This window comes from Natrix helvetica (assembly GCF_964273705.1).
Source record: "Natrix helvetica genome assembly, chromosome: 3".
NCBI classification, from domain to species: Eukaryota; Metazoa; Chordata; class Lepidosauria; order Squamata; family Natricidae; genus Natrix; species Natrix helvetica.
The window spans coordinates 152,683,840-152,698,061 of record NC_138549.1 but is presented as its reverse complement, the minus strand read 5'-3'; the positions used below and the strand labels follow the sequence as shown (position 1 = coordinate 152,698,061).

At 37.7% G+C, this 14,222-nt stretch overlaps 2 protein-coding genes across 6 annotated transcripts in view; one reads left to right on the top strand and one right to left on the bottom strand.

The window, feature by feature from the left end:
• Window positions 1–369, bottom strand: part of LOC309389924 (translocating chain-associated membrane protein 1-like 1) — a 33,832-nt gene extending 33,463 nt beyond the window's left edge. The window contains exon 1 of the mRNA XM_081948886.1: window positions 98–369. Within this exon, the coding sequence (XP_081805012.1) occupies window positions 98–217 (120 nt within the window). The 5' untranslated portion in view covers window positions 218–369. The remainder of the gene's footprint in view (window positions 1–97) is intronic.
• Window positions 370–589: 220 nt separating this feature from the next.
• The window catches only part of ZMYND8 (zinc finger MYND-type containing 8), a 120,360-nt gene continuing 106,727 nt past the window's right edge, over window positions 590–14,222 (top strand). Inside the window, exons 1-3 of one of the 5 annotated variants that reach the window (XM_081948075.1) lie at window positions 605–742; window positions 3,800–3,867; window positions 4,166–4,238. In XM_081948075.1, coding sequence (XP_081804201.1) covers window positions 4,231–4,238 — 8 coding nt within the window. In that variant the 5' untranslated portion in view covers window positions 605–742; window positions 3,800–3,867; window positions 4,166–4,230. Of the gene's footprint in view, window positions 743–816; window positions 1,012–1,132; window positions 1,148–3,799; window positions 3,868–4,165; window positions 4,239–14,222 lie in introns of those variants that run through there. The other 4 variants (XM_081948074.1, XM_081948076.1, XM_081948077.1 and 1 more) reach the window with 4 other exon arrangements.

Here is a 14,222-nt window from a genome sequence, read left to right as displayed (position 1 = left end):
GGCCGCACTTGAACCGGTGAAAGGGGGGGAGGAAAGGGGGCGTGCCTCGAGCCCTCGCGCTGCCGCTTCCTCCCCGGGCCCTGTATAGTAAGGATACCTCGAACATGAGCCCCAACAGGAGGCCCATGGCCAGGCAGGATACAGCATCCGCGTGGTTCTGGATAACGAACTCATGGCTCAAGACTGGCGGACTCTTGTTTTTCTTCCGCAGTCCCATAGCGGCAGAGGTTTCCGAGAGTGGGGAAACTCCAGGGCCCAAGTTGAGGGTGAAGTATGGACGAAGAGCTGCAGCTCCTCTACTCTCTCTCAACAATCCCTCGCTCTTCACCTCACGCCCAGTAAACACCAACGACTCTTGTCCCTTCCCACCCCACCTCCGCTCCCCCACCACCACCACCACGCCCGCCCCGGCACTCTTTCTCCGCCCTGTTTTCCACGCTTGGCCAATCAACGCGCGGGATAAAAGTGAGTGATAGGTTCAGCAGCTAATCGCCAGCCTTAAACCGGAGGCAAGCTTTCTAGGGGGCGGAGTACCAAAGAGACACAGGCTGGTCAACGGTCGACAACGGCAGCGGGAGGAGGGGGGAAGAGAGGGTGCGTGTGAGTGGCATGGATGACGGCCATTCAGAAACGCCTAGAGGTGGGACCTACCGGGTTCCCCGAGCTTGCAGTTAATTTCTCTATGGCTGTAGTGGAAACAAGATCCTGCAAGTTCTGCCCTGGAGGAGAAAGAGTATATCAGGTATTGGATTTTCATTTTGGAGGGGACTCCGTACGTTTCTCGGATGTGCTATGTTGGCGTTACAAGAGGGAGAACTTCTTTTAAGAAAGATTTCTGGCCCCACGGTTGTGGTTAAGATGCTTTCTCAAAAGAACACTTAGTGGGTGTGTTTGCACGACATCCTGAACTCTAAACAAGTCAATCCCATTTTAGTCTGATATATGGGATTAATCCTGCCCGTGTAGTTCCTTTATGGTTCAGCAGCGTCTGGATCTAAATAATGAGGCTAGGTAAGAGAAGGTGAAGTTAAATGCGATTGAATGCGCCTCCTGAATCGAAGCAAAAGGCGTGGTGGTGGTGGTGGGGACTTTAATTTATTTTTCAAAAAAATTCAGCCGACTCCATTTAAAAAGGCGAATCCTTCACGTAAGTAGCAAGGTATGGCCTTTGCCGGGGGTGGGGTGGGGGATAAGCATCCGAGAGAGTGGGGGGGGGGGGAAATACACTTTTATTGACAAGATTGGAAAGAGATTTGCTGGCAACCTAAGGGAATCACTGCTAGTCGGAGCAAGTTTAAGGTCCTATGTATATTTAAGATCACAGGCTATTTTTTATTTAAGTCTGGATTCCCTGCCCCCCATACACTTATAGTTTGAAATAAAGTTTCTAATTGATTTATTCCTAAATAACCAAGAAAATTGTTAGTCATTTATTGAAACTTTCAGCCAATCTGAAGCTATGACCTGCTTGAGGAAATTCCAGTGCAACCATTCTCAATTCCAGAAATCAATAGAAATTGCCGGTCAGCATTTATAACTTATTTTAGTACTGTTTGCAAATAAATAAACCATGTGCCCATGTTTAGAGCACTGAACTACATTCTAAACAAAAGAGCACTAAAAACATATTTCAGCTTTGGAGGGGCCATCTTAGGCTGGCCTTCCAGACACACTTATGACAGTACCTACTTTTTTTTGCAGTTAAAACTATTTCTAGTCTGGTCTGATGACAGGTAGGGTAGAGGAAGACTTTGCTTCACTTCATCCCTTTTCTGTTTCTATAACACTGGGGTTGGAGAAATTCCATCATAGTAGCAGCCTTAGCCTCCCATCTTCATGTCTGAAGAATGGAAGAGGGTTTCAAAAGGTTACCTAGGCTTCCAGCTCTCTCTCAAGCCCAGAAGGGAGGGCTATTTTGGAGGTAAGTTACTTATCATAACACACACACACACACACACACACACACACACACACACAGAGTGTGCTTTAGATTCTCCATCATAACGCCACAGTATTTTGTGCCTTTTCAGATAATATTTGTGGCTTTCATAACATTACCTTGCTTAGTCTTGTGCAAATATGACTTCTATAGTTAGTTTATGGCTCATTATTTAAAAGAAACTCTGCCAATTGGGTAGATTTTGTAAGTCATTGTTGACATAACCATGAAATCACCTTTAATGAGTTTTCAGTTAAAAAATAAAATTTTATGTACAAGAAGATCAAGAAAGCAATAAGGATACAATTGCCAGGAGCTGAGCCTGACTTGAGGGCCTTTTTAGAGGTTTACTTCTGCACATATATTTTTTTTAACCTGTAAAGATAGGAAATGACCATCAAAATAGAGAAAAAATCAAATTACAAGATCTTCTCTTGGGTCAAATGGAGGGAAAGAAGGCAATATGTGATTGTTTGGGAAATAGGAGGAGAAATATGTTTTGGTTATATTTGCTTTGAGTTATTTGTAAAAAATAATAAAGGTGGGATACAAATAAATAAAAGTACATGCGGAGCTAGTCTCTACTATCATCTCTGCTGCTGCTGCCTGCCTTCCAAGATTCCTTGGAGAAAATCCTAAATTCAATTCTGTGGAAATTAAAGCAAAAAAAGATCTAAGATATTGAGTCTGATAAATAATAGAGACTTGTGCTGAAGAGCTGAAGGTTTGTTGTCTCTTAGAATAGTAGGTAATATTTGGTTACTGTACAAAGTACAGGTATTACTCAACTTATAACAGTTCATTTAATGACCATTCAAGTTACAGTGGCACTGAAAAAAGTGACATGACTACATTTATGATCATTGCAGCATCCTCATGATCATGTGATTTACATTCGGATGCTTGACAACTGGTTCATATTTATTATTACAGCATCCCGAATCATGTGATTTTACAACCTTCTGACAAGCAAACTGAGTGGGGAAGCCAGATTCACTTAGCAATCATGGTACTAACTTAACTGCAGCGGTTCACTTAACAAACGTGGCAAGAAAAGTCGTAAAATGGGGCAAAACTCACTTAACAAATTTCTCACTTAGCAACATAAAGTTGGGCTCAATTGTGGTCATAAGTTGAGGACTATCTGTGTTCTAGAACATAGAAAATAATATCTCAGCAATCTTTTGGAAGTAGAATATAATGTTAGATTATTCCAATAATTCATCTGAAGTAGCTTGTCAGTTTCCTAAGGGTGAAAACTGAGAAACACCAGTGACCTGGGAATTGACTACAGTGTAGAATTGTGATGTACACTGCAAATCTATATGAGTCTATGCAGAAATAAACTTTTTTGAGTTAGTAGGATTCACCCCAAGGGAGTACAATTAATAACAATATGCAGCCTTTTGAATTACCTGTTTATTTGTTCCATATTGATTTCATTATGTTTATGCTTGTTGAGTCTTGTTCTTTTACATACTATTCTATATATGTGAGGTATATGGGTTATTATCTTTCACTGAGAATAAAAAGCTGAGAGAGTAAAGGGGCTGGGGCATACAATTTAACTCTTGGCAATGCTGGATTTTGGCTTCATTCTACATTGATTGACTTTACACATTATATAAATGCATTCTTTTGTATTTTCCAAAATGAATATAACCGAAAGAAAAGCATGGCAAGTAGGGGCAATATAAGGATTACTAATTCATCAGTTAACCCATAAATAAGGAAGATTAAACTGTGGCTTTTTATTGCTGTATCTCATCCAGAGTCACGATATGTGAATTGGGCAGCTATATAAATTTACAATAGGTGTTTAATCAGATATTCTGTTTTTTTTAAAAAACTGAACTATAGCTATCTTGCGAATTCATCCAAATGTGGGAAAAGAAAAGATTGCAACTTTTGGGCAGGAATTCAGCAGTGTAAGTTGCATAAATTTGTACAATTCTTTACTCTTGCTCACATACCTTTTAAAAATTAGTTACAATATAAACAAAAGGAAATAATGAAATCTACAAAGAGACAGAAGAAATTATATGCCATTTACTTTGCTTTTTAATCCTTATTGCAAAGGAACAATTGATGTGATTATTTTCTGTTCTAAAGATAATATTTCATTGTATGTCTCTTTAGCAATAGTTTTACCTATGTAAATGTTACTACATAAGACCATACAATAAAGAAAATTAGCTGAGTTGATTTCCCTTTTTCTGTATCTAGAATCTAAAAACATACTTATCCAGGCTTCTTTCCAGACGAAAAGAAAATTATAGAACTTGGTTGTCATGATGGGGTAAGTACCACCACCCTAAAATAACCAAAACTAAGTTATTAAAGGACAAAAGTATATATTATTGTATATTTGTATTATATATGTAAAACAATACAAATATGTAATATATACACACACATTAGTATAAAAATGTCTGAAATATTCACTTTCAAACTATGAATCTAGAAATTTATGCTAACTGCAAAATAGGTATAAATAAGGATAACAAGTTTGATACCCAAAATCAGAAGAATAGTTTACTAAACAGTTAAAGTGACAATTGAAGGAAAAGATTGGCTTGTTTTAATGTTTTTTACAATTTGCTCTTTGATTTACATATAATGCTTTTCAATAGGATTACTGGATATGGACTGTTAAAAAAACAAGATGACTATTAAATAGCAGATTTATTTTTTCTTCCTCTTCTAATCCTCTGGTGGTTGTCTGGATTGTTGCAAATCAAATCTGGTAGTTTTGTGACTGTTGTTTTGACCACAATTTACATAGAGTAGCATCATGGCAGTTCAAGGCAAGGTATTTAGCTGGATTTGCACCATATTTTGCTTCATAATTTCTTAATTTGCCATAACATCTTAACTAAGTCATTCTGAATTCTTATCGATTACATTGATCTATCCTTGTGTTTTCTTGATATCAATATTGACAGCAAAATAGATTACCATTGTCTACTCCCCAAACTAATCAAAAGTCCCAGGATTTCCTGATAATCTCAAGTACTTACTTACATCCAAATGCCCATCTTTTCTATGATTTAGTTATTAGGGTCAGGTATTAGCTTTGTTTTATTCAAGAGTTCAAGGTAACTTACAGAGTGATCCGTATTGTTGTTTTCTCCTAAAAGAATAATCTTATGGTGTAAGTTGGATTGAAAGGGAATCATAGGCCCCAAGTCATATTTGAAGATGGAGTAGAACTTGGTTCTTCCCACTTTTAATGCAACACTACAACCAATGTAGCACCTGTTAAAATCTTTTTGAAAAAGACATTCTTCTGTTTTAAAGAATTAGTTGATTTGGAGACTTAGTTAATTTCCAGCCAAAATAATACAAATAATATTACTGTACTGTTATTTAGTATCTTAGCTCTGAATTTTAACAAGGCAGTCTTGGAAAGGTAATTCCAGGATTGTAGAGCTATCAGTTGCCAATTCTGATTTAAAAGCATGGGTAAAGGTAAAGATTTCCCCTGACCAGTTGTGTCTGACTCATCTCTGTTTCTTAACCAAGGGAGTGAATGTTGTCCAAAGACACTTCTGTGGCCATATGGCCAGCATGACTATACACACAGAACACTTACTTTCCCACCAAAGTGATGCCTATTTATCTACTCACAATTGCATGCTTTCAAACTGCTAGGTGGGCACGAACTGGGTAGGGCAAGAAATGGGAGCTCCCCCCATTATGTGGAACTTAGATGTTGAACCTGGGCTGACAGCTTTCCAACTGACAAATTCAGCATCTTTAACCGCTGAGCCATCAGGCCCAAATCTTGGGAGGTAAGGCTTTCCTTGGCTAAACAATGCCCATCATCCTTGGTTAATATTTGCCTCTGGAGCTAATAATTGCTTGGCAATTCTAAATCCCTGAAGCCATAGCTTCTTAACTAAGTAATTTTCTTGAAATCAGTAAAGCACCATAAATTTGCATAATAAAACATATCACCAGTTGAGCATCTTTGACAATTCTGAATCTCTGCATAGGCAAATTCATATGCTTTATGTGTGTTTATAATTCAATAGAGAAATAGTGATTTGAAATAAGATTTGTACTTTTAACATTTAATAGCTATATTAGTTCATTTTTAAAAAGGCAGATTGTGTATATGGCTAATTTGTAAGCTCTAAATCTAACAGTTTTCTAAAAATAAGATTGTGAGGTCTTCAGCAAATCATATAATTAGATCAGTTTCTTACAAAGCATCCTAAAAGCACTTTATTAGAAATCAGTTACATCAAGTTACCATATGTTGGACTCCTTTGTCACTAAAATGGCAGTGTCAGGATTGTATTCTTTCTGTTATCCTTATTAATCCTAACTTACCTTGAAAATAATCTGCATTACAGCAAGTGTTCCTCCTCTGAGTCAATGGCAACCTTAGCATTTACTTGTGTTTGCCATGATGTAATTATAAACCCAAAACTCAAGTTAAAAAAGCAGGGACTTAAATAAGATATGAAACTAATTACATTAGGCTTAAATCGAAGTAATAGTATGCTCCCTCACACATTACCTTGACAGTGTATCTAATTACCTTGCAAGAAGAAACTGTCAAGAGGCATCAGGTATATTTGTATTTAAACTTACAGTAGTCAGATAAATTCAAACCAGGCTTTAAAAATGAGAGAGAAAACAGCAGCTCATGAAATGTAACACTCTCAGTGGGTTAATTTTCAATTGACTCTGGCACATAGTAAAAAAGGTTCTATTAAGGCTGAGTTAGTGGGTCCTTGCTTTTTTCTTTACTCAATATTATACTTTCAAATTCTGTGCGTAAAAATAGCTATGTAATTTTAAGTTTTAAAGAATTGCAGTTGAAAACATTGTAAGAAGCAGAGTAGCCATAGTATTTAGCAGTGAAGTCTTCCAAATAATTGTATTGCACTAGTTCTTTCTTACCTACAGTATACTGTGTGCCTTAAGATTGACAGCATAAGAGTTACAGGCTAATATAACTACTAGCCAGTACCGTTGACTGCACATTCTTTGTTTTTGTAAATTAATGGGAATATGTTGCCATAACAATTACATATAAGTTTTCAGGATTACATTAATAATGTTTTAAACAGAAAACAAAAGCTATCAGGAAAAGACACAGAACTTTCCCTTCTCGTCCTTCATGTTAAAAGAAAATGTCAGATTGAATTTGAAATACCGTATTTTTTTGGAGTATAAGATGCACATTTTTCCCTCAAAAAAGAGGCTGAAAATCTGGGTGCGTCTTATACATCGAATACAGCATTTTTTTGCCTCCCAAAGCCCCGCCCCCTTCACAAAAAATGCTCATGATACTCTTATGGAGACTTTCAGAGAGCTCCAGGGGGCTGGGGAGGAGAGAAATGAGCAACAAATGTGCCGTTTTTTGCCCCCAGCACCCAGCAGCACTTTAAAAGCCTCCATAAGGCTATGCATGCAATTTGTTTGACTAAAAACGGGCATGTTTTCGCGAAAAACAGACTGTTTTTGCGAGGTTTGCAGAGTGCAAAAACCTTTTTTTCCTTTCGGAAAACTCTTTAGTTAGAGTGATTGATGAGAATTACATTGATCAAGTGCTGTGCCAGCAGAAACAAGTCTTAGGTGCTGCAGGTTGTCAGCGATTTCCTTCTCCAGCACATGGATAAATACACCTGGAAACATCTACCTACCTACTCTCTCTCTCTCTCCTTACCTACCTACTGTATTTCTCTCTCTCTCTCCCTCCCTCCCTCCCTCCCTCCCTCTATCTACCTATCTACGTACTCTCTCTCTCTCCATACTTACCTACAGTATTTCTCTCTCTCTATCCTTCTATTTACCTACCTACCTATATACCTACTCTCTCTCCCTCCCTCCCTACTGTATTTCTCTCTCTCTCTCCCCCTCTCTCTCCCTCCCTCCCTACTCTATCTCTCTCCATACCTACCTACTGTATTTCTCTCTCTCTCTCCCTCCCTCTACCTACCTACCCTCTCGCTCTCTCCCTACCTATCTACTATATTTCTCTCTTTCTCTCTCTCTCTCTCTCCCTTTATCTACCTTCCTACCTGCCTACCTAACTACTCTCTCTCCCTACCTACCTACTGTATTTCTCTCTCTTTCTCTCCCTCTCTCTCCCTCTACCTACCTACTTTTTTAAAAATTTGCCTCTTCAAAACCTTGGTGCGTCTTATACTCCTGTGCGTCTTATACTCTGAAAACTACGGTAATTGGAATTTTGCATGTTTTATGTACGATAGACTTGGAAGGTTAAAAATGCCCTGGTGAAAAGAGCCAAGGAAACACTTCTATATATTGCCAGGCAAATTACATGAATATATTTGTGGAACTTCTAGAAGTCAAGATTGATATTAAGGAAATGTTATATTATGATAGGAGTATAATGAGGTAATCTGGATTTCTCCTTAGGGATCTGACACTGGACCAATACTTTTGATTGTCTTTTTATCATGTTTTAGCTATGTCTCTAGTTTTGCTGATTTTGAATGTGAATAAGTGCAAATATAACAAATGTCAACAAGTATTCAGTTCCTAATCTAAGTTGTGCGCTTCAAAATAGTTCACCCTTTCTAGAAGTAGGATATACATTTGTAAATTTGTATTAGGTCCATAGATGACTTTCTCTTTAGCTATTCTCCATAGAACACTATTTTAAACAGTATTCTACAGAAGCAGGATTCAAATGTTATTCCATTACCTTTGCTCTTACTTAAACTTCCTTTGAATCCAAAGTGAAGAAACACTAGAGGGTGCTACATTTCTATTAAAATAAAGGGAGGAAACTGCTAAAACTCTTAATACTCCTCTCATCCTCAGAGTATCTTTATGACTACTTCGCTCCATGGCTGAAATACTGGTTATCAATTGGATTGAAATTTAATTGAAATTTACATACTGCAACCTAAAGGCCCATCATACCAAGAGTAAGCATGCAGATTCATGGAAATAATATTTAATTGATCAGAGAAGTATTTACTCCCAAATAAAAGTTTTCAATATTGATACTATTTATTTTCAGAACAAGTGAAAGATAATTTGGTTTTATTTGCAACATTAACCCTCATTAAATATTTGGGCAAGAGAGAGAAAGGTTAATAATCAAAATCATACACCACCTCATCCAATAATTGTCAGGGTTCTGGAAAAACCCAACTCCAATGAAAAACTCCAAGACAGGCATTTTCTCAAAATTCCCATTTATTAGAGTAGGTATATAGGCACATCTGGGAAAACCCGAATCTGAGATTTCCGGGCTTTCCCTCAGTAAGTCAAAACTCCAAACCCAACCCCTCCCAACTAGAGACATCACTTCAACCACTCCTCCTCCAGGTGCAGGAATGCCATGACCTTGACTGACAAGAAGAATGCTATTTTGTCTAACTACATTCCCGCTACTAAATCCCCCCACCTAATTTCCCAAGGACAGGAATTTGGCAGAGTGGAAGCTTCCAGTGTTCATATGGCTTCCAATGCTAACATAACTCTGGGAAGTTTGAAAGAAATAGAAACATAGGTTCTGTTACTCTGTGATCATAAAAGTATTCTAAGTTCAGGGCTGAAATATTTCTGTCTATATAGTTAGAAATATAAAAGGCTATAAGGTAGCTTCATCAAGCTTGGAATGTTTTTATGTATGTGAAAGTTAAGTAAAAGATAGCATGCTTTTCTTTTATTTCTTTAAAGGTCAATCAGTCAAAATTGCTTCTTCTGACAATCCTAATTTCTATGGAACAAGCCTTAAAGTACATATTCCACCATAAGGAGCACTGGGCATTTGAAGCAAACATCTACTTCGCTGTTGGTTGTAGGACCAGAAAAGTACAAAACATGAGAATACAGTTTTTCAATTAGTGCTTACAAAGAGACCAAAATCTGAGTAGAGCAACAAAGCTGTCTCAAGTAAAATACAGAGTATTTACCATATTTTTGGAGTATAAGACGCACCGGAGTATAAGACACACCAAGGTTTTGAAGAGGCAAATTAAAACAATGTAGGTAGGTAGATGGAGGGCTAGAGAGGGAGAGAAAGAGAGAGAAATACAGTAGGTAGGTAGGCAGAGAGAGAGAGTAGTTAGGTAGGTAGGTACATAAAGGGATAGAGAGAGAGAGAGAGAGAGAGAGAGAGAGAGAGAGAGTAGGTAGCTAGCTAGCTAGGTAGAGGGATAGAGAGAAATAGAAAGAGATAGAGTAGCTAGGTAGGGAGAGAGAGGGGGTAGGTAAGTAGATAAAGGGAAAGAGAGGGGGGGAAATACAGTAGATAGGTAGGTAGGGAGAGAGAGGGTAGGTAGGTAGTGGTGGGTTGCAGGCGGTACGCCCCGGTACGGGCGTATCGGAGCCAGCCCGGAGCACCAGATGCCATTCCGGTATGGTGCTCCGGAGGGCCCACCCGAGCTCCTTACCTGTGTTTTGAGGCTTACGCGCAAGCGCATGGCGCTTACAGCACCTGTGCGACGCTCTGCAGAGCAGCTGAAGCGTTGCAGGGCATCGCAGAGGCTCTAAGACGCATGTGTATGCTGCGCACGTCCATGAGGACACCGCCGGCCCCATTCCAACCGTACCCGTTGGAACGGGATTTGAAACCCACCACTAGTAGGTAGGTAGGTAGAGGGATAGAGAGAGAGAAATAGAGATATAGATAAATATAGTAGGTAGGTAAGGAGAGAGAGTGTGTGTGTAGGTAGGTAGGGAGAGGGATAGAGAGAGAGAAATAGTAATTCTCATCAATCAGTTAAAGAGCTTCCCCCACACACACACAAAAGTTTTTGCACTCTGCAAACCTCCCCAAAACGGCCCGTTTTTCACAAAAATGAGCCCATTTTTTCCCCAAAAAAGACATGAATAGCCTTGAGGGGGCTTGCAGAGTGTTCCTGGGGAGGGCGCGAAAAACGAGCAAAAAATGGCCCGTTTTTTTGTCAAAAAAATTGCATGCATAGCCTTATGGAGGCTCATAGAGTGCTACTGGGGGGTAAATAATGGCCCGTTTTTTGCTCATTTCTGCCCTCCCCAGCCCCCAGGAGCTCTCTGAAAGCTATGCACGCCCATTTTGGTGAAGGGGCGGGGCTTCGGGAGGCAAAAAATGCTGTATTCGATGTATAAGACGCACACAGATTTTGAGCCTCTTTTGAGGAAAAATGTGCATCTTATACTCCGAAAAATACATTAAATGACTTTCCTTCCATTATACTTCAAAGGGTCTCCCAACCTTCTGAGCAGGCTACAGAGATGAGGAAGAAATTGCTAAAATGTCTTCTCCCCTCTTGAATGGAGCAAAATCCCTGCTTGATATAAAATACTTCCATCGGGGGAGGAGCAAGAATTGGATGTGATCTCAAAATTTTACCATTAAATTTCCTTTTCACCTATAAAGAGTCCCTCCATGAATTTATCTGGGGAGAGCCAAGTCTGAAAATAAGCTCTATAAGACATACACAGTCAAAAGCAGAATGTGTGTTTACAAGGAATAAAGTATAAATCAAGTTAAAATGGTTGCATTTATACAAGAGATCTGATAATAAGTAACATATTGATATGTGAGACGATACAAAATTTCTTTTTGCTAAATATAGTTTGATTAGTTTTAGCAGAGACAGCAGGAGTTTTCTATTAACAGAACAACTATGTCATATGGATAGTGCAAATTGCAAACATGAGGATGATACTAGAATCTGTGATAGGAGTGACGTATAAATTATAGGAAATAAACAGTTAAAAACTCAATGATATGTGGTTATAGCAAGCAGAAGATTATTTTGGAAATAGAAAATAATGTTGTCAATATTAAAAATGAGTAATTTTACTTTGACTCAAGGGTAAACCATGCAGAATCAGCTGCAAATTAATGTCTTTGAAATTGATTGTGTCACCTTAAGAAGCAACGTGTAATGTGGGCAATTTTTAAGTAACCTATATAGAACATCTCTCCTGAAGAAAAGGAATTGGGAAGAAGAGATGGTGAAGGAGAAACAATAGGAGAGGAAAGGATTTGATGTTATAGTCTCAATTTGTAATCACTCTTTCTCATGCAGTCACTGTACAATTTCTTAATGTTGTCTACTTTTACAGCACAGGTTATTGTAACCGTTTGACATCCATTCACATAATATTAGATAATGCAAATAGTAAAAAAGCTGTAGCTTTCACCACTGCTTATCCTCAAAGCAGCTTTCAATCGAATAAATATAATATTATAATCCTGAGAATGCTGATAAAATTTATGTAATTGCACACATGTGCATGCCTTCACCCTTCTTGTCCCATCTATAATCTATCTATCTATCTATCTATCTATCTATCTATCTATCTATCTATCTATCTATCTATCATCTAGATAGATAGATAGATAGATAGATAGATAGATAGATAGATAGATGATAGATAGATAGATATAACCACACATACACTTTAATAATGAAATAATTTATATAATTTTCAATTACCAATCCTAGCAAGATCAAAAGTATGTACTGCCCATTCTTAATCTGAGATATTTAAATACATGGAAGCTAGCTCCTTGATTTTCAGCAACAGTCACACCAGATAAGTAATTGTGGGGTTATTATGCCTGTACTCTTGGAGAACATCTGGGTGTGCTTGCTAAAATTGCCAGTGTGTGGTGCATGTGAAAAATCATGATTTATATTAAATATTTACATCAGAAAGAAAGTTTCTAAATTGACACTCTCCTTGAAGATGTATGTTTCGATGTGGGAATGCCATTAAAGAAGCTAATCCAGGAATTAATATGCTGACTATATACTACTATGTATTGATGATTTTTACTTAGATGTATACTATGAGTATGGAGGAAGGGGGCGCCTACCACACTTTGCAACTGCCAAAATTTGTATACCTTTTCCACTATCTTTTCCCTTGTAAATTTAAAAAAAAACCAATAAAACTTGTTTATAAAAAAAGAAGAAGCTAATCCTAAGTAAAACTGGTATAGTACAATCACACGAGAATGCAACATAATGTCCCAATATATCATTAGATAATGCTGAAATAGGAAGGAAGGAAATACCCAGAGCACTCCTTTAGAAAAAGCATTAGGTTTATTGTCTCAGCAAAGTAGGATGCCTCAGGTTTAACTAGTGTCATAACAAAGGTTGATGAAATTATGTAGCAAAGTATTGTGTGTTACTACAATTTATAGCATGGCAGATAATGGTCCAGTAGTAATCTATGTATTATAGTTCATTTGAGTTTTCAAGGTGGCATGATTCAATTAGTTTTGAAATTTGAAGATGACAAATTTGATTTGATTTGAAGCACAATGAAATATTTGTCTATTGTTGTCTTGTCTAGGCTTGGGAACTAAGGATCAGATTAGGTAAAGTTTGTTTGGTAGCCATTCAGAAAACACCAGAGCTCTAGACTAAACTTGAAAGTTAAAAACAAAAAAAGAAATCATAGTGGCAAACCACTTCTGTACTGCAGCTGAGAAAACTTCCTGAATACAGTATGTTGATGAAGTCACCAAGAATCAAGCTCAATTTAAAGGAAGCTTTACATTTGTATAACACATTGCCCATCAGACTTTACATTAAAAATAATCACTATTGTGAAATAGTGTTGAATTAATACAGAAAATGTCAAACGTAAAAATACAACTTTTCGAAAACTTTTAAAAGCACATCTTCACTATAGATTGAGTGAAGTGCATTACATTCTTGTACTCATTTTTCTGGGTCAGCAACTTGTTGATATATGCCTCAAGTGTAAGATACAGGTAGTCCTCGGCTTACAACCACAATTGAGCCCCAAATTTTTGTTGCTAAATGTGACATTTACTAAGTGTATTTTGCCCTATTTTACAACCTTCCTTGCCACAGCTGTTCAGTGAATCACTGCAATTGTTAATCAGTAACATGATTGTTAAGTGACTCTGGCTTTCCCATTGACTTTGCTTGTCAGAAGGTCGCAAATGATGATCACATGATCCCCAGGACACTGCAACGGTCATAAATGCAAGTCAATTACCAAGTGTCTGGATTTTGATTACATGACCATGGGGATGCTGCAACAGTTGTGTGAAAACAGTCATGTCACTTTTTTCAGTACTGTTGTAATTTTGAACAGTCAGTAAATGAACTGTTGTAAGTGAAGGACTACCTGTTTAATGGTTATCACTACTGCATGTGTAATATGCAAGATATCATGACATAGTAGTGTTGGTTTGTAGTGACAAAAAATGGAGTCTAGAATCACCTTTCCCATCTATCAATATTTTTGATAGCATAAGACTGTGATATAGCTTCCTTCATGAGATGAGATGCAAGAGGGGAAATATATT